The 20,583-nt window shown below is 34.7% G+C and overlaps 1 protein-coding gene across 1 annotated transcript in view; it reads right to left on the bottom strand.

Annotated features, from left to right (window-relative positions):
* LOC140045391 (clustered mitochondria protein homolog) overlaps positions 1-20,534 on the bottom strand; it is a 37,681-nt gene extending 17,147 nt beyond the window's left edge. The window contains exons 1-7 of the mRNA XM_072090254.1: positions 20,436-20,534; positions 11,688-12,066; positions 6,392-6,563; positions 6,137-6,271; positions 5,746-5,931; positions 4,826-4,910; positions 3,182-3,307 (exon numbers count right to left, since the gene is read on the bottom strand). Coding sequence (XP_071946355.1) covers positions 3,182-3,307; positions 4,826-4,910; positions 5,746-5,931; positions 6,137-6,271; positions 6,392-6,563; positions 11,688-12,032 — 1,049 coding nt within the window. The 5' untranslated portion in view covers positions 12,033-12,066; positions 20,436-20,534. The remainder of the gene's footprint in view (positions 1-3,181; positions 3,308-4,825; positions 4,911-5,745; positions 5,932-6,136; positions 6,272-6,391; positions 6,564-11,687; positions 12,067-20,435) is intronic.
* Positions 20,535-20,583: the final 49 nt, after the last annotated feature.

Genomic DNA, 20,583 nt, shown 5'->3' with positions numbered 1-20,583 from the left:
TCCATGAATCATTAAATAACCTGTCATACGATTGGCCAATATTCTAGTTAGTAGGACCCAAATCTTTACTGGTAGTAGGAAATCACTAATTATAATATTTCCATTTACATTAAATGATAACTGCTCTGAGACTCGTAAAAAAAATAAACTTCCTTTGAAAAAGATATTTATCCTGCGGTTAAAATGAATCTAATAATAAAGGTAGGCCCTGTCCATTGGTGTACTACAATGTTATAATCATCAGTGGAGCACTGTGGCGCAGTGGTTAGAGCATTGGACTTGCAATCAAGAGGTTGTCGGTTCAAGCCCCGGCTCGGTCACTGCAGTGTTGAGTCCTTGAGCAAGATTTTTTATCCACATTGTTCCTCCCCACCCAGGTGATAGAAATGGGTACCGGTATGTAAAAAGTACTGGGAAGGTAAATCAGACTCGTTTGTGCGGGAGGAGTGGCGTACCCCCCACAAACATACACACTTTAGTGGAGTCTGGCCCAAACGCTAAAGAAATGGAGATAGGCACCACGGCCGTTAGCATTAGCTTAGGTTTCGACTTTACCTATAATCATCAGTGTGATTAAATAAGTAAATAAATACAATTTACAACATTGATGTTGTTCAATTATTTATCATTATTTTGACCTAATCAAAGTAGTAAATAACCAGGACTGACTGATATAACATTTGATAATCTGCAAATAAGCGTTACACTACCTTCCACAACAAAATCTATGAGTGGGTCTCATTGACTAGGTAATCCATAGTAAATTATAGAGTACATAAATACGACAAACAATAGATGTTTATTCAAGCAAGAGCATCAGCAAGTTATACAACACCAAGTACTGCAAGGATATGAGCCAACAACTGGCTGACCTCTCAGCTAATAAAATAATATGTTAATCTACTTTGCCAACTATAAATTGTCAATTCATTTCTTGCAGTGGAAAATTAAGCAATTTAATGATAGTACCTATCTAGATGTGAAGTTGCTACCAACCATGACGGGTTAGGTGATATAAACACCTTACAGTATTCTTTTGGGATACTCTTATTTAGGGGATACCCCTAATTATGAAATGTCCCTATTCAGAGGACACTCCTATCCAGGGGATCCCCTTTTCAGGGGATACTCCTATTCAGTGGACACCCTATTTCAGTGGATACTCCTATTCAGTGGATACTCCTATTCAGTGGATACTCCTATTCAGTGGATACTCCTATTCAGTGGATACTCCTATTCAGTGGATACTCCTATTCAGTGGATACTCCTATTCAGTGGATACTCCTATTCAGTGGATACTCCTATTCAGTGGATACTCCTATTCAGTGGACACTCCTATTCAGTGGACACTCCTATTCAGTGGACACTCCTATTCAGTGGACACTCCTATTCAGTGGACACTCCTATTCAGTGGACACTCCTATTCAGTGGACACTCCTATTCAGTGGACACTCCTATTCAGTGGACACTCCTATTCAGTGGACACTCCTATTCAGTGGACACTCCTATTCAGTGGACACTCCTATTCAGTGGACACTCCTATTCAGTGGACACTCCTATTCAGTGGACACTCCTATTCAGTGGACACTCCTATTCAGTGGACACTCCTATTCAGTGGACACTCCTATTCAGTGGACACTCCTATTCAGTGGACACTCCTATTCAGTGGACACTCCTATTCAGTGGACACTCCTATTCAGTGGACACTCCTATTCAGTGGACACTCCTATTCAGTGGACACTCCTATTCAGTGGACACTCCTATTCAGTGGACACTCCTATTCAGTGGACACTCCTATTCAGTGGACACTCCTATTCAGTGGACACTCCTATTCAGTGGACACTCCTATTCAGTGGACACTCCTATTCAGTGGACACTCCTATTCAGTGGACACTCCTATTCAGTGGACACTCCTATTCAGTGGACACTCCTATTCAGTGGACACTCCTATTCAGTGGACACTCCTATTCAGTGGACACTCCTATTCAGTGGACACTCCTATTCAGTGGACACTCCTATTCAGTGGACACTCCTATTCAGTGGACACTCCTATTCAGTGGACACTCCTATTCAGTGGACACTCCTGTTCAGTGGACACTCCTGTTCAGTGGACACTCCTGTTCAGTGGACACTCCTGTTCAGTGGACACTCCTATTCAGTGGACACTCCTATTCAGGGGACACTCCTATTCAGTGGACACCCCTCTTTTCAGTGGACACCCCTCTTTTCAGTGGACACCCCTCTTTTCAGTGGACACCCCTCTTTTCAGGGGATACCGATCCTATTCAGTTGACACCCTATTTCAGTGGATACCCTATTTCAGTGGATACTCCTATTTCAGTGGATACTCCTATTTCAGTGGATACTCCTATTCAGGGGACACCCCTCTTTTCAGAAGATACTCCTATTCAGTGGACACCCTATTTCAGTGGATACTCCTATTTCAGTGGATACTCCTATTCAGTGGATACTCCTATTCAGTGGACATTCCTATTCAGTGGACATTCCTATTCAGTGGACATTCCTATTCAGTGGACATTCCTATTCAGTGGACATTCCTATTCAGTGGACACTCCTATTCAGTGGACACTCCTATTCAGTGGACACTCCTATTCAGTGGACACTCCTATTCAGTGGACACTCCTATTCAGTGGACACTCCTATTCAGGGGACACTCCTATTCAGGGGACACTCCTATTCAGGGGATACTCCTATTCAGTGGACACCCCTCTTTTCAGTGGACACCCCTCTTTTCAGTGGACACCCCTCTTTTCAGTGGACACCCCTATTTTCAGTGGACACCCCTCTTTTCAGGGGATACCCCTTTTTAGGGGATACCCCTTTTTAGGGGATACTCCTATTCAGGGGAATTATATAGCGCCTAATGTGAAACCTCCAAGCGCTGAACATTATTACCCCGGTCATTTTTTGCAACACCATGGCCAACACATTTTCAGGAGACATACCCATATTAAGGAGACACTTTGTTAGGTCCCAACAAAGTGTATCTGTGTAAACTATACACTTCCAGGTCTATGTTGCGAGTAATGTTAAGTTGTTGATGCCACCAGTCAATTTTTTTTAGCAGGCACTGCAATACATAATTATTTTTCCTCATTTTACTGGGTCATTTATTCAATTCATTTAATTGTAAACATAAAATATAAAAAAATGTTATTACCTTTTCTTAAGTAGTTGGGAGAAGTTCTTCCTGAATGTCGGGCTAAGTTTGTTGAGAAGTTCTACAAGAGAATGGCTTAAGTGTTTTGGTTCACTGGCTTTTGAGTTAAAAACATCCAATGTTGATCTGAAAAAAACCCCAGATTAATTATTATAATAAATGCGCTAACAGACGTATTAATTAATGTGATTTACACTGTTAGGAATCCCATAAGATAAGTGTCTCGTTTTACATGGACATGTGGAGGAGGATGTTAAGTTACTATAAGGTAGTAATAACAGGCTTCTCTACATATATCATTACACAGTTATACATAGAATTAATACATTCAACGTGAGACAGCATCATGTTATTCCGCATCAAATTGCTAATGCAAAAAGTCTGTCCTATATCATTTTCACATACAGTGAATAGAATACCACCTATTCAGAGAATACCACCTATTCAGGGAACACTCCTATTCAGGGGAGACAATCCTATTCAGGGGAGACAATCCTATTCAGGGGAGACAATCCTATTCAGGGGAGACAATCCTATTCAGGGGAGACAATCCTATTCAGGGGAGACAATCCTATTCAGGGGAGACACTCCTATTCAGGGGAGACACCCCTATTCAGGAGAGACACCCCTATTCAGGAGAGACAATCCTATTCAGGAGAGACACCCCTATTCAGGAGAGACACCCCTATTCAGGAGAGACACCCCTATTCAGGAGAGACACACCTATTCAGGGGGACACACCTATTCAGGGGGACACACCTATTCAGGGGGACACACCTATTCAAAGGGACACACCTATTCAAAGGGACACACCTATTCAAAGGGACACACCTATTCAAAGGGACACACCTATTCAGGGGGACACACCTATTCAGGGGGACACTTATTTAGGGAACAAACCTATTCAGGGAACACACCTTTAGGGGGACACACCTATTTAGGGGGACACACCTATTCAGGGGGACACACTTATTCAAAAGACACCACACCAAGGGACACACCTTTTCCTTAACTTATGAGGAGATATATGGGACAGATAAATGTTTGTTTAGCTTAAACTGTATTTAATAATAAACACAAATATATTAAAATTTATATTTATAGTTTGAAGTTTAAATTTCAGTAAACGATGATTCATTTTTGTAAAGTATTTTCATAAATTTAATAACTTTTCTCAATAGATATGTAATTTAAAAATCCATTAAGAAAAGTAAGCTAAGAAAGCGATCATCAAGTTATGTTCGGGGACACACAGTACATAAATTATCCATTTATATGTTCATTTCCAACTGACTGGCGTCTACATCACATTCTGCATTTAATATTAAACTTGCATATATCCATCCTTCTTATATACATATATGCACATTTTATTTTTATACTACTTACAATTAAGTATACATCTCATTAACTTTCCTGTTATTGGCGAATTTTTTGTTGCTGTTTGTTTGGGTTTCGAAATAAAATAAAATATATTTCTCCATGATACAGTAAAATCCATATTAAAGAGGACCCAACAAACAGACTTCTATTTAAATTCAATCCCATGACCATTTAAGAATTATTTAATGCATTCCTTAAGTGCACATTAATAAAATATTATAAAACACGGAAACGGAACAGTAAATGAAATGCAAAACTCACTGATTAACAAAAAATCCTCTAGTAGACGCGGTGATGTGGTATGTTCCGCCTTCCACCGTCACAACATACAGATACAACAAGTCACCTGTGAATTAAAAAAAACAGAGCATCAACATCATTCAGTGATGAATGTTTCAATGTGCCAGCACATGCTTACCACAACATTCATGATGTAATTACTATATTGGACATGTTATGTAAACATTCATATAAATCATAGTAACATTTATCATGATATATATACTACCAAAACATTAATCTGTGATGTGCACACATAATTCAAATTAGTTTTTTATCAAATATTGTTTTTTTTTTTATTAACATTGATAATAATCACATTCATGTGATATAATAACATTATGATTTATTGCTTGGTTTCAATGTTGTTAATAGTTATGGTTTTTGTTATTTAGGCCTTTGTCCTTTCACATATTAATAAATTAATAGTTATTACAGCTAAATGAATAAGTAAATCACACATTAACAAATTGATAGTTATTACAGTTAAATCACATATAACCTGAATAAACATGATTTGGATAAACTGAATACGATCACTACAGATTTAGCAATTCCCAAATATTGATTTTATTTATTTACTTATTTATGTATTTCAAATGTATTCATTTAAAGGGGCTTTGTGTCTAAATCTAAATGTATTCATTTAAAGGGGCTTTGTGTCTAAATCTAAATGTATTCATTTAAAGGGAATTTGCGTCTAAATCTCTTGCTTACAGCTTAACCCCATTCACAACTTCAACTAACTTTGTATATGTAATTTGTATTTAATATTAAAAAAATACTTATTTATGCTTACTTTTAATTTAATGAGATTGTGAATAAAGTTGTTATTATTATTAACAATAGTTTTCATCCTAGTTATTTTTGCTGATGTACTGAAATAAACATGTTTTTTTTACCATGCAGCCTTCTTGGGCCTGGGGGCGGATTCCAACCAGACATTGTAACCATTTTCATACATGGTGGTCCTTTGTTCTCCAACTTACTCGGCAGAAGTGGTACTAGAGGGCGTTCTTTGCTCTTTGGCATTATGTACGATGGTGGAGTACAATCTACGGCATCTACATTATTGTTCTTTCTAGATTCTGGAAACGCATAAAAATAAACATACATATAAAACAAAATTCTGTAAACTACAGTGCAGCCATTCCTTTGGTCAGAAAATGCTTAGTTCAAATCAAGGGGGCTACATGAAAAGATTTTGGAATGTGGGAAATAAAGAAAGGAGTGCAAAATAAAAAAAGGAGTGCAAAATAAATAAAGAAGTGCAAAATGAAGAAAGGTACTTACCGTCGCCAATTATAGTATTTATGAAGGTCATTGACTGACAGTCTACACCATTGTAAGCGTCCGACGAATCAAGGGATTTGATAAGGTCGCGTACATGGCGCACATGGATGCGTGCTTCACGAACTGTATATGGCTCTGTAAGGAAATACACAAAACTTTAATTGTTTACCTTTAGAATGCAGTTAATAATAATAATTAGTTTTAATTAAAAATAGTCTACTAATACTAATAGAAACACTTTTTTTTTTAACTTGCCTTCTACAACCTTTAAAACACTGCCTTCTTTTAGACCTTCAACCGTCTTCAATTCGGCAAAGTTGTCAAGAATCACGCCCTCAAGCTGTAGGGTGAAACACGTACGATGGCAGGTGTCTTCACGGTCCATCAAAACCTGGTGGATCTCTTGTACAAGCTCAGAACTTGACACCTGAACAATAATAAAAAAAATACAGTCTGTTATGTAACCAAATATGGTAGTAGTATGCCCAAATATAGTAATGATATGACATTAACTATGCAGCATACGTATACTTCAAACAATGGCTATACTGGCTACGAAAAATATTCTAAACATAATATGGAGCTTTCGTACCCTTCGATTAACGTTTTTTATTGACACTATTCAGAAATAAGATTCTCGACGCACGTAACTAAACGATATCATAATAATTTACACATGCGTAGAAAGTGGGCAGAGCTTGCGTGCTGCATGCTGGGAAATAGCGATTTTACGTCTCGTCTACTGCTTAGAAATATCAACTTGATGGAAATTACTGACATTGCATTTTATACACAATATGCTATGTGTCCAAAAGTTTTTTTTATCTTGTAATATAATCCTATGGATTTATATAACACAACCTATTAATATTACAATGCTACAAATTGAGAGCCTAGTGGGTGAAATGATCTGGCACCAAGTTAAGGATAAGATTAACCTAAACCAATTTGGTTGTTGTAAAGGTGTTTCTACGGTTGACGCCTTAATTGAATTCCTTAATGTTTGTTTCCTTGCCACTGATGCGGGCGAAGAGGTTAGAGTTTTATTATTGGATTTTAAAAAGGCCTACGATTTGATCGACCACAAAATTCTCTTAAACAAACTCATTGCGCTGGGGGTTGATAGTCACCTGATCCGATGGGTTAATGCCTTCCTGTATAACCGACAACAACGTGTTAAAATTGGTGATAGTCTTTCTGAATGGCTATCGCCAAACGGAGGCATACCCCAGGGGTCGTGGATTGGCCCTATTATGTTTATTATTTTTATCAATGACCTTTTAAATGGTAAACCATGTGTTAAATTTATGGATGATACTACTGTTTTCGAAAGGGTGTCTAAACTGTCCAATAGTAACTTGCAAAATATAGCTAACTCGGCCCTTGCATGGACTCGGCTTAACCATATGACCCTCAATGCTAAAAAAACATGTGAATTAATTGTGAGTTGTAAGAAAAACAAGTCGATATTTAATCCTCTAATTATTAATAAATGTAGTGTTAACCAGGTTTGCCGTACTAAGCTCCTTGGAATTATTATATGTGACAATTTATCATGGCAACCCCATATTGATTCTTTGATAGCTAAATCAAACTCACGGTTATATTTCCTTAAACAATTGCGCCGGTCCGGTCTAGACGCCCAAGCCTTATGCTATTTCTATTGTTGTGTTATCAGACCTGTACTAGAATACGCCGTCCCCGTTTGGGGAACGTGCTTAACTAAATTGCAGTCTGACCAACTGGAAAGTATCCAACGAAGGGCGCTTAGAATCACGTTCCCAGAGCTCAGTTACAACAAAGCAATGGCTCAATGTAATGTGCCTGTGCTATGTGAACGTCGAACTAGACTGTGCAAGGATTACTATCAGAAACTTAAAAACCCTTCCCATAGACTTCATCACCTTCTTCCAAAAGCGCCTAAATCTAGATACAATTTAAGACAAGTTAAAGAATTTTGCATTCCAAAAATAAAAACGGAACGATCAAAAAATTTTATTGTAAACTTAGGTCTCTTTCACAAGTGGTAAGCATACTTATATATCCCTGCACAGTCGCTTCGTTCCCTGACTTGACTTCATTTTGTCTGTTGTTCGATGTTTTTGTGTTTTTTGATTTATATCGTTGATGGATTTGATATATTTTTTCATTTAAGTCTTAGTATATATTTTTGTAAAATTCAACCCAAAAGTTGCAATAAAAGTATTTTTATCAGTTTATCAGTTTACAAATTATCTTCTAAGTTCTACATAATGCTATCAGATTGTATTGTTTTGTACAGAATTTCAGTACACAGACAAAGTCAAATTCCTGGAGGTTTTATACACCAATCTACAGTGTATAATTGTACAGTTACATTTAAATAGAAATATAATATGCTGTATGTGGAAAGAAAGATATTTGTAAAGATTTATATTTGTTTAGATGTTATAAATATATAGATGTTTATATTTAATTACTAACTTAAAAATTCTTCTTAAAATAAAGATAAATTATTAAATCAAAGGTCATTTTGTAGTTTTCGAATGTACGCTGTTGACCTCTCTCCGATTCAGCTAGAACCCAGGTTTATTAATATTATTCAATAATACTGGGCATATAGTACTATAATATAGTAATATATATTTACTATTGACTATTAAATACTCATTTTTGTCAATTTGCATTATGGATATACAAACGATGACAAAGAAGCCCTTGAGTGGATATCGTTAAATCATCGAATCAGTGGTTGATGAGGCAAGTTCCTGTCGTATAGGATCAAGACCTTAGCTGGACAGAGGCATTTACAAAATAAACTAATTACATTACTCAACCTAATTATATTGTGTATCCACTGCCCTGTATTCAAGGAGACAACAGGTCTTTATCAATCTATGTCAATTGAATCAACTCAAGTGTGTTTGAAAAGGTAAAATAACTCCCAGGTCAGTGTGTTTGAAAAGAACAAATAACTCCCAGGTTGGTGTGTTTGAAAAGGTCACATGAGAGGGTCCCTATCATTGTATAACTCCCAGGTCAGTGTGTTTGAAAAGGTCATATGAGGGTCCCTATCGTTGTATAACTCACAGGTCAGTGTGTTTGAAAAGGTTATTAGAGGGTCCCTATCATTGTATAACTCCCAGGTCAGTGTGTTTGAAAAGGTCATATGAGGGTCCCTATCATTGTATAACTCCCAGGTCAGTGTGTTTGAAAAGGTTATATTAGGCCCTGTCCGTTTTAGCGTACAACGTTACTATTAAGGTCACGTTACAAACCGCAGAGAAAAAAACGAGGTGTTCAGACCCATAGCGTACGATTATCGTTACAACGGAAGTACGTCATCCAGGTTGTTTCTAGTTGCATATTCATGTGCTCTTACCCACGTGTTTTCATCATTATTTCCACTGTATATAGGCCTAGATCTCAGCCCTACAATTATGACAAAATTTGCCGTAAATAAAACATACCTCAGCATTTATTTAAGAAAAATATAGTAAAGCCAAATTTCTGTTTCTATTGTTTTTATTTTGTAGTAAAAAACATTTTCCCCAGGCTCTTGTGTTACGAAAATAAAGCAGGCCTCGTAATGATGAAGAAAACAATGATTGTGATTAGTCTATCCAGTCCAGTCAAGATATATATTCTTTGGTCCAGTCGGTTGAAAATAACCCTTAACTTGCTAATAAAAGGGACACAGCTCCCCTTGTTTGTTTACTGATTTTTTTTAGGAGTTAGGGGGTTTTCAGCATTAAACTTGTCCAGTCTAGTCTGCCTTGATGAATGAGTGACTTGATGTCCCACGCTAGTTTTTAGCTTGAATGAAATGCGTGAATGGCTCTAGGCCTAGCTAGGCCTAAAAGCGGATGGGATTGTAGTCTCTATGTTTAAATACAAGGTGCATGTATTTATGTCATTTGTTAGAAAATATAATGGTAATCAGTTGATAATAGTTTGTAGCCTTTGTAACAGTTGTATTTGTAGTGTAGTTAGGCCTTATTTATTCTGGCCTTTTTGTTATTGAAATCCATCTCAAACATTGACGATACAAGATGTCAGCCTAGGTCAAACCTTGTTTCGCGTCATAACAGGAAACGTTCTGATTGGATACAACGTTGACTTACAGTAGCGTCGTACGCTAAAACGGTACTATCAACCGTTTTCCACTACAACGCTACAACCGTTGTACGACGCGTTGTACACTAATCCCCAACTGTTCAGACACACATTCTTTTAGCGTCGTACGCTAAAACGGTCTAACGCCATGGGTCTGAACAGGGCCTTTGAGGGTCCCTATCATTGTATAACTCCCAGGTCAGTGTGTTTGAAAAGGTTATATTAGAGGGTCCCTACCATTGTTTGCAAAGGGTACAACAGTGGTTTTAGAATTGGAGTACATACTACAATACTATCACTGTTTATCAGAAGATAAACAACGGTAATATTATTAGTCTATTACACTTTAATAGTGTCTAAAGAATATTTTGTTCTTGGTTATTGTACAATGCTTAACTTATTGTCCTATGCGGATTATATCATTTAAAAAAGGAAATGTGTACTATTTACAGAATAATCAAAGGTAATCAATGTATTTAAGAATCCTTCTTAAGCCTTGTCTACACTATCAAACTTAATATGCGACAAAAAAATGTGCTGTGCCCATATATGGACATGATGATGTCATATCACCACCATATTTGGGCATATAACTATCATATTTGGGCACATCACACTTGTTTTTGTCAATCTAATTTGATAGTGTTGACAGAGCTTTAGGATGGGTGAGAATAAAGCCAGACAAGAGGCTGGTTATATTTTGATCAAATCCAACAAACCGATACAAACTCCTACGTCTAACATTACAATTACAAGAGAGTCTATAATCAAACTGTTGCCTGTCATTTAAAAACTAATAATTTTAAGAACAATAAACACCTGTGATTTGGCTAATCAAAGGCGTCCTTCCGGCATCCCAGATGAGGTATGTTAATAAACTAAAGTCCTTCAGAAATTCCTAATTAACTACATCCTATTGTTACTCCTCTATCCGGTTAATGCAAAAAAAGATTGTTTAGCAACAAAGAAAACAAAAAGTTGTAACAGTCAAACACAGGCCTATATATTGTACAATTGTGGGGATGGTTATTGTTCATGGAGGGAGTACAATAATGTCTATTAGTATTATAAAATGTTCTCAGTTTAAAGAAGTATTGTCCCACTAAAAACCTGAAAAATATTGATAAAATCAGACTTTGAATTTTTTGCAGTTTTAATAAAGTAGTAAGTAGAAAAGTAGAAAAAATAATTATTTCGTGTATAAAAAGGCAAAAAAAAAAACCGGTTAATTTTAACCAAAAACTATTGTCTTTATATTAAATTTTTTTCAGGGAAATTTATTTTTTTTCGATCCAGTTTTTGGTCAAAGTGATTAACTATATGTGACATTAAAATGGGATATTCAATAACAATAATTAAAAAAAAATATTTTTCAGAGAGACAATATATCTTTAAGTCGACCTTCACATATAACCCAATGTAAACCCTGAGGCAGAAGCAAGTTTGATATTCTTACCTGCAAGTCAAAGGCATCCGTACCAGGTGGTGAAATCTTGATGGTAAACATAGATTCCGGAATGACAACCACATCCTCCATATTAGACGTGTCAGAATCATCTTTTCCATTCTCCTCAACATCTTTGTCTTTGGACACTGGCGATGTCTGACCGCCATTGACCATAGCCGACATCTCATTTAACAGAAGCGAGTTATTACTATCACCCTCGCCGTGGTGATCATTTGCTTTTATGACATTTTCTATGTCACTTTTGAAGGGGCACTGTCCCTTCGTATCAGGCGAGTCCGTGATCACCTTCATGTCCTTTAATAAACTGTTTATGTGACTTTGTTCTACTTCCATTGTTTCACTGTGAAATTTCTCACTCCGACAGTTTCTGCAAAAAATAAAAAAGTTATATTCCATTATTATTTTATCTAAATGAAACATATATTTGTCCATTTAGTTCATATGGATAAAAAAAAACCTGAAAACAAGATGAAATAAAAAACTCTTCAAAATACTCTTTAAAAGGTCTCAAGCTAATAGGCTACAATTTACTAAAATACATAAATTTATTATTTTGAGATACCGGTTGTGTTTACGAAATGTTTAAGCAATCGGACCATGCTGCTGGTACAAGGAAAACTAAAAAATCCTCAAATCTAGTTAGCCTTTCCCGAAAACTGAACGGAACCGGATAACAATTAAAAAATGTGCATGAACATAAGTAAAGTAGTATGATTTGCATAGAATTTTTATAAAATTCTTTCGTTTATCTAAACTAAAATGTCACAACATGGTTTTGAATGACCGGTAATTACCCTGCAAATTTGCACCCGATACGAATGGAAGCTTCAAACCAACTAACTGTACTAAATCTTACACCTTATGTTTACCACGCACTTAATTAGCTTTAAGTGAGTTTCCTTCCTATACCTTTTGTTAATATAATCCAGGTCTTTTTTTTTCTAGTTTAAAGGCCAAGAAATAAAATTGCACTACGGGCCCTGTTTACAATATCTTCCGTACCCAGAAAAGGAACAAAATAATACCAAACAATCTTTAAACCAATTGACTTTTATTATTAAAATTAAAGGTAACAAACTAAGAGCCTGTGAAATAAATACGGCAAATTTAAAATATGTAGGTTATGCCCTTGAATAATTTTAATAATAATTTAATAAATAAATCCATAAAGAGTAATAATCCTTGCAAACAACAAAGAGAATCAAATAAAAAGTACTTGTAGAAATCCTGAAGAACAATGCTCAAGAGGTAGTGTTTGTACTAGTGTAATAAAAACTGACCCATGAGAATATACTGTACAGTAGGACCTCATGTTTGGTCAGTAAACAGGTTAACACTACCAAGCTTATAGCAAGTGAGAGTTTAAAATAAAAATATTAATTATTCAATGATTAAAAAAAAAAAATATCTTTCAACTTATTAAAATATTATCCCCATTCAATTATTACAAAACACTCATAACAGCCTGGCACAACACACCCCCAACCCCTCCCCCTCCCCAACCAACTTAAATTTCGCAAATTGTAATCCAACAGATAGGACATCAAATTAAGCTCAGCCCTTCATTTCATCGTTTTTAGGCTCTGAGTCCTGAACTTTTCCCCCACTCTCCCATTTTCAAAATCCTGGATCCACCACTACATAACTTGAAATATGATAGTACTGTACTTGAAACTACTAATTACATTAGACCAGAGGCTGTACAAATAGGCTATTCAGGACAAATTATTTTGTATTATGTTGCACATTTTATGCTGGTTATAATTTGAATGCACCATGCCAGCAACAAACATCTCTGATAGACTATAAACCTATCAGTTAAATATAGCAGCTACAGTACAAAACTATAGGGTTTAGCCAGAAATAGAGAATAATCATGTATGGCTTGATAAAGGACTGGGTATTTTATTAAACATCTATATAGTATAGTAGTACATTACTACTAGGCCTACTACTGTATGATAGTACTCTGCTACGGTAATACTAGTATTATTACTACTTAAACTTTGCTACCAGTAAATCTTAAGCACTATATACACTGTGGCCATCATTCTTTGCTGATCAAGATAAGTTTAGCTAAGTTAATATACAGACTTCCTAGCTTTCTACAAATATTTGCATTCAAAGTCTTCCATACCATGTTTTGTACTGTGCTGTGTTTAATTCTTTCTCACACTCCAGTATTGTATTATAAGTTAATTGATCATTTATTACAAAATGGCATGTACTATTATAACTAAATCAATGTTGAATCCAGGGGGAGCTAAGGGCCTACAATGAGACATTAATGTTCTATCCTTTGCACTGTAATTTTCACAATTTAAAGATATTGTCCACCTTAAATTTTTTTTCTCCACATTTTTTGTTGAATATGCCATTTAAATGTAACATAATAGTTTTTCACTTTGATCAAAAACTAGATCGAAAACAAAATTATTTACCTGAAAAAATGTAATCTAAAGTAAAAAATACTTAAATTGTCTGTCAGACAATGGTTTTTGGTTAACTTTTTATAAGTGATTTTTTGGGGTTTTTTTTTTTACCTAAGTGAATAACTTTATTAAAACTGCAAAATGGTCTATTTAAAGTCTGATTTTATTAATCTTCATTTTTCATGACAATACATCTTTAAGCATCCTCACCTATGCAAATTGTTGATTATGGATAAGGGGTCGGCTATTTCAGATACTTTCAATTTATAGAATCTTAAATCTAGAAGCTCTTATTAGGGTCAGTGATTTTGAATTTTACCCTTTCTCTGGTTTAGTAAAAGTAAAGTGAACCTACAAACCTTTGCTATTCACAATTGTCACAAATGAAGCACACTTGACTTTAGATTTTACTTTGGTTTAGTAATAATCCCTTTTCTCAATGTATACATTGTTGATTAAAGATTTTAGTTTCTATTAATAGCAGGTATACATAATTATCATTTATAAGCAAAGGTCCAAGAGGTTGTTTAGAGAGCATCCATTGTCACCACTACACACTAAAATGCACAAAGTTTTTTTTTGATTAGCCTACACACTTAAGCGTGGTTCCCACTAGCGACGCAGCACAAGGACGTAACGCAACGCAAACGATGGATGGCTTATTCGCTTGTGATTGCTAACTGTCTCTAACTTCGCTTGTCATTGGTTAAAACGCTTACGTTGCGTTTATGTCCTTGCGTTACGTTCTAGTGGGAACCAAGCTTAGCTGGGTATAATACAAATTTACAGCAATTACCTTCAAATCCACGATGGTATCCTAAATGGCAACCATTTCATAAACTCAATACTATTAGCTTTATGTGCTTAGCGTGTGGAGAGGTGAAAATTGGACACATTACGACGCCTCATTTAAGACCTCTACTTACATATTATTGATCACCATCTATTCATTTCATTTTTTACTAGTATAGTCATAATGCATACACATACATAAATAATTAAATAATGCCTTAATGTGTAATTATTCCTTTCATAAATTAATTCCATGTGGCAGCCTCTTTTTGTTGGTAAGTATTTCATTGTTTTTGTAGTACTAGATTCTGAAACCGAGACTACACACTGTAATCACAAATAATTACTTCTTTGACGCCTTGATTGATCCAATTCATGTGGTCACAGCTTTTTATTAGTTTTTGAAACCTAATCAATCACAGTCAATTTAGTCATAGCATGGCAACTAGAAAATCAGTCCTACATCATGAGAAATTAAATCAATTGTTTGTACTTACACTAATTTTCCACAAGAAAATAATTTGTTTGTGCTCTGGTGTTAGTGTAGTCCCTACCTCACAAACTTGACCTAATGCCCATCTACTAAATGTTTATTTAATAATAATAATACCACATTTATATAGCGCCCTTTTCATGAGTAATCATGCTCAAAGGCGCTTTACAAGCATTATTACCCCAGTATTTTTGGGGATCAAACACGTATGGAAACATACTCCCATAATGCAGTCGGTAACCAGCGCAAAGTTGTGTGTAGATCTAACTGGGTACCCATTTATACACCTGGGTGGAGAGAGGCAACGTAAGTAAAGTATCTTGCCTACGGATACAAGCAATGCGGCGAGAGTTGGATTCGAACCTAGGTCTGACGATCGGTAGTCCAACGTCCAACACACTGCGCCACACGCCCTTATTTGTAATAATTCTATTGTCAATGTTTTCATTTAGTTTGTAGAATTGTTTATAACGAGTTTAATGAAATTTTCTGATTTTTAGGACGATATTTATCAAAAATATGGATTAAATGATTAAAATATGGTAAAATAACTTATTGTTATTGATGCCATATTTAGCTTGTTACTGTATTTCAAAGTACTTTGGCCTAATCAAATTGAAATCAAGCTGGATAACGTTACGAGAATAAATTAGGTATGCTCTAAACGTCAGCAGGACTACTTCCAATATGATGTCACACTTAATGTCATTGATGTCATAATCTTGACATCTCAGCCAGCATTCACACTTGCGTCATTTTACAGAGACCGGTAAGGGGACATTTCTTAGCCTGCCCTCTTGGATAATTGAAATACCTCGTAAGTCGTCAGGAAATACCATCTGTCTATAATTAGTACTTTAAAATCTATTAAAGTATTACACCTACAGTACCACAGTATACCAGCTTAATTAAAATGTATTAGTAAATAATTAGTCACAAAGCGCATAATGATAATTAAATTTATAGGATTATAAATTATACCATGGAGTATTAGACTCCATGATTATACCAAAAATTCAAGAAATATTTAAATAATTCATAAAACAATTTTTACGAATATTTATTCTTATTACTAATTTCCAACAAATATATGTACAGACAACAGTACTGTATTAATCGACAAAATGAGAAAGTGTTAAAATGATTATATTATTTTAAAAATTAAATCAATTTAAGATGTTTTTTTTCTCCTACCGAGTAATTACAAATGACGATATTTTGTAATGATGTACACAGAGAATTAGTAGGGGACTTGGTTGGGTTCCCAAGGAACAGTAGGCCTAAAATAGATAACTATTCCTGGCATCAATACACGTCAATCAATGACTCCGAAGACAGCATAAAGAGCAGTCATCAAATAACACAATCAATAAAATCAATTTATAATTTCATTTAATTTTTAATTTTAGACCAATCAAAAAAATCAATTTATAACTTCATTTAATTTTAAATTTTAGGGTCTGTTTCTACTGCCAAATAAACTGTTTCACAATCAAAATAGATTTAAAATAAAATTGTTATATCGACTGCATTTCTGCTCCTAAAATAACCGTTTAAATCAGTGGGTGGTCGTCGACGAAGAACATTAACAGTACCCAAAATGCAATGGGCACTGGCGGTCAATTCAAACGTTACTGTAGAGTATTTGACTTGAGGTCAGCTGCTGTCAATCAAACAACCATTATTTTGCATTGCATCTAAAAGTTGCAAAGCAATAACCAGTTACAAGGCGTTCTAACAACGAGTCGATTTTAAGTTTTTTTAACCATCAATTTCAGGCAACTACCATTTAACCAGTTATTGAAAATTTGTCCTGTTTCTGCTTCTAAAAAATTGGGGTTAATTTATTCACACGCTTATTTTTTGCAGCATAAACGATATTTGTTCTGGCAAAAGTGTTAATTTTTAAAATTTAATACTCAAGTCACATATTTGACATTGCAACCAATTGGGCCAACTGCGCAAAAGTTACATAATTGTGATCAGAATTAGTTATGCATGAGGTAACCCATGATAAATAGAAAGAGCAATTATTCAATTGACGTAGGTCCATGCCTGATTGAAGGGATCAACTTATAAATTCGAACTAAAGATATATATTGAAACATTAGAAGATAATGTAGCCATGTTGACCATAGTATAAATCCCTGACAGAAAAGTTATTTCATACACATTAAATAGAAATTATATTTAGATAGAAAATTCTGACAACTTAAGGGGTCAACTGAGATTGATTATTAAGCATGAATTAGCATTTATGGTGCACTGTGTGATATAATAAACTAACTATAATAGGTGGTTCAATTATCTAAAAACCAACCTAACTTTTACTACTTCAACACAATACTGTAGTTCTATAATTCTAAACAGAAATAGCTTTGACCTTGATAACAACAGAACCATTCATTTGCTTTATTTCGGGATACCATTGTTGAGATGTTATATAACATCAACTCTATATGGGGGACTGACCTGTATTTAAATTTATGTTCAGAATTGCTGTAAACAGAACACAGTCTAGTATACTTTATTACAACAAATTATAAAAAAAAATTAAACAATAAATCTAATATATTAATGAAGATTAACATACGTAATATACTGTACAACAGGGAGGTGAGGTTTGTGGCGATTTCTTTCTATATATATATATTTTGTCTTGTAAGTTGTATAGTGGACCCTCTGAGAGAATCCAGAATCCCATAAACTGTTTATTTCAAAATAGATTTAAAATAATAATTTTTATCGACAACATTTCAGCTCAATTTTTGCTCAAAATAACTGTTGAAATCCATGGGTGGTCGTCGACGGAAATCGTTAACACTAACAGTACCCAAAATGCAATGGGCACTGGCGGTCAATATTCAAACATTACTGCAGTGTAGTTAACTCGAGGTCAGTGTTATTTTGCATTGCATCTCTAAAAGTTGCAATAACCGGTTAAATGGCGTTCTAACACCGAATCGATTGGACGTTTTTAACCGTTACTTTCAGACTGCCATTTAACAAGTTATTGAAAATTTGTCCGGTTTCTGCTTCCAAAAAATTGGGGTTAATTTATTCACATGGTTTTAATAACCGGTTATTTTTCCTGCAGCAAAATAGATATTTATTCTGGCAAAGGTGTTTATTTTTTTTAATTTAATACTAGATTCACATGTTTGATAGTTGCCTTTGCAACAGATTGGGCCAACTGCGCAAAAGTTACATAATTGTGATCAGAATTAGTTATGCATGAGGTAACCCATGATAAAAATAAAGAGAATTTAAGGGATCAACTTATAAATTCAAACTAAAGATATCTATTGAAACATTAGAAGATATGTAGCCATGTTGACCATAGTATAAATCCCTTATATATTTTATACACATTAAATAGAAATTATTCAGGTTGAAATTATCAGACCGTTATATTTAAATAGAAAATTCTGACAACTTAAGGGGTCAACTGAGATTGATTATTAAAGATGTATTGTTGTCGTCCCCCAAAAACATGAAAAATTAACATTAATTAAATCAGACTTCGAATAGGTTATTTTGTAGTTTTAATAAATAGTTAATCAATTTTTGTAGAAAAAAAAATGTTTTCATTTATAAAATGACAAAATAAATGGTTAAATTTAACTTAAAATAAAACCCCATTTATTTCGGGATACCATTGTTGAGATGTTATATAACATCAACTCTATATGGGGCACTGACCTGTATTTAAATTTATGTTCAGAATTGCCATGTTGAGCAAACGAGAACAGTCTAGTCATGGAGCTATAAAATTAGCTAAATTTATAGCTCCATAGCTCCATGGTCTAGTATACTTTATACAGAAAATCACATAGATAAACAACAAACATTATATAATGAAGAATGTGTCATTAGTAACATAGCAATAGGGAGGCCAGGTTTATGTTAATGTTTATCAGTTTTGTCTTGTGAATTTTGTACATTAGAGGTTACCCAGTACATTAAAGAATAAAAATAAGTAAATTGAAATACCACGGTTTTAAAATTCAATACTTGATTGAAAACATGACATGTGACTTGAAGCATGTTTAATAAACAACTTATTGAGTATGTGTCCTTAGGTTGTGAAATAGCTTGTATACAGAATACCAATCAGTGTTTGCATTTTGCGAGACAACTTATAACGTTGTGACCCATGTGATAAGATTTATGTAGGTCTATTTCAACAGGTTTTTTTTTTACAAATAATAAATTAATCTATAAATCATTTCTTGATTGATGATTGAAAGGATCGGTAAACGGTAAGGATCGGTGCACGGTAAGGATCGCTATACGGTAAGGACCGGTACATGGTAAGGACCGGTACATGGTAAGGATCGGTACATGGTAAGGATCAGTACATTGTTAAGGATCTGGGCAAAATTAGTGACCTACTTGCACTACCCTATTGTTAAAAAAGTATAAAGTTATCAAAAAGGTTCAAGGATATACATTAAATAGCTGATGCAATAGTCAATTGTCATTGAAATTACAGAAGAAATAACTTGCATTTTTTGCAAATTTAATTAAACTTATTTAAAATATAATATAAAACTTGCAATTTGAATTAAAAATAAGACAAGACTTAGTCTACTGTGTAAACTGTTAAGGCTATAAAGTTTACTAAATCATATGATTTGGTTCGACACTGGTCTAAAATATGCAATTAAAAAAAAGCAAATAAAATGTCAAATGATAACTTGCAGAAAATGTGTTCATCATTATGCTAGGCCTAATGCGATATTGTATCATTGTGTAATACATTTACAAATACTTGGCTTATAGCTAGGCCCAGAGACCGGCTCAGATCATCGCCTACAATATGCACACCAAACTGACCTTTATCATCATCATCCTCCTAGGCCTAGCTATCCAATTGCATCATCATACTTCACGGACATCGGCGGCTATCTGTCTGCAGAAAACTTGCTAATCCAAACAAATCAGTAATAATGCTAATATCTTACCGCTAAACTGAACAAGCTATATATCTATTTAATCTACATAAACATTACTTACTAATTTTTCAACACGTGTTTCAAGTTGAAAACCACATTCAAGTTTAATGGGAACCCTTGCCTTGGTCCTTGATAGCCTGACGACGTGTGGTGTGGAATGATCTCTGCTGTGTAATGAATTACGCAAACTCACTTCTCGACGAGGTCTC

The sequence above is a fragment of the Antedon mediterranea genome, chromosome 3 (genome assembly GCF_964355755.1).
Source record: "Antedon mediterranea chromosome 3, ecAntMedi1.1, whole genome shotgun sequence".
NCBI classification, from domain to species: domain Eukaryota; kingdom Metazoa; phylum Echinodermata; class Crinoidea; order Comatulida; family Antedonidae; genus Antedon; species Antedon mediterranea.
Note: the sequence above shows the minus strand (reverse complement) of the source record. Positions and strands in the feature narration are given on the sequence as shown.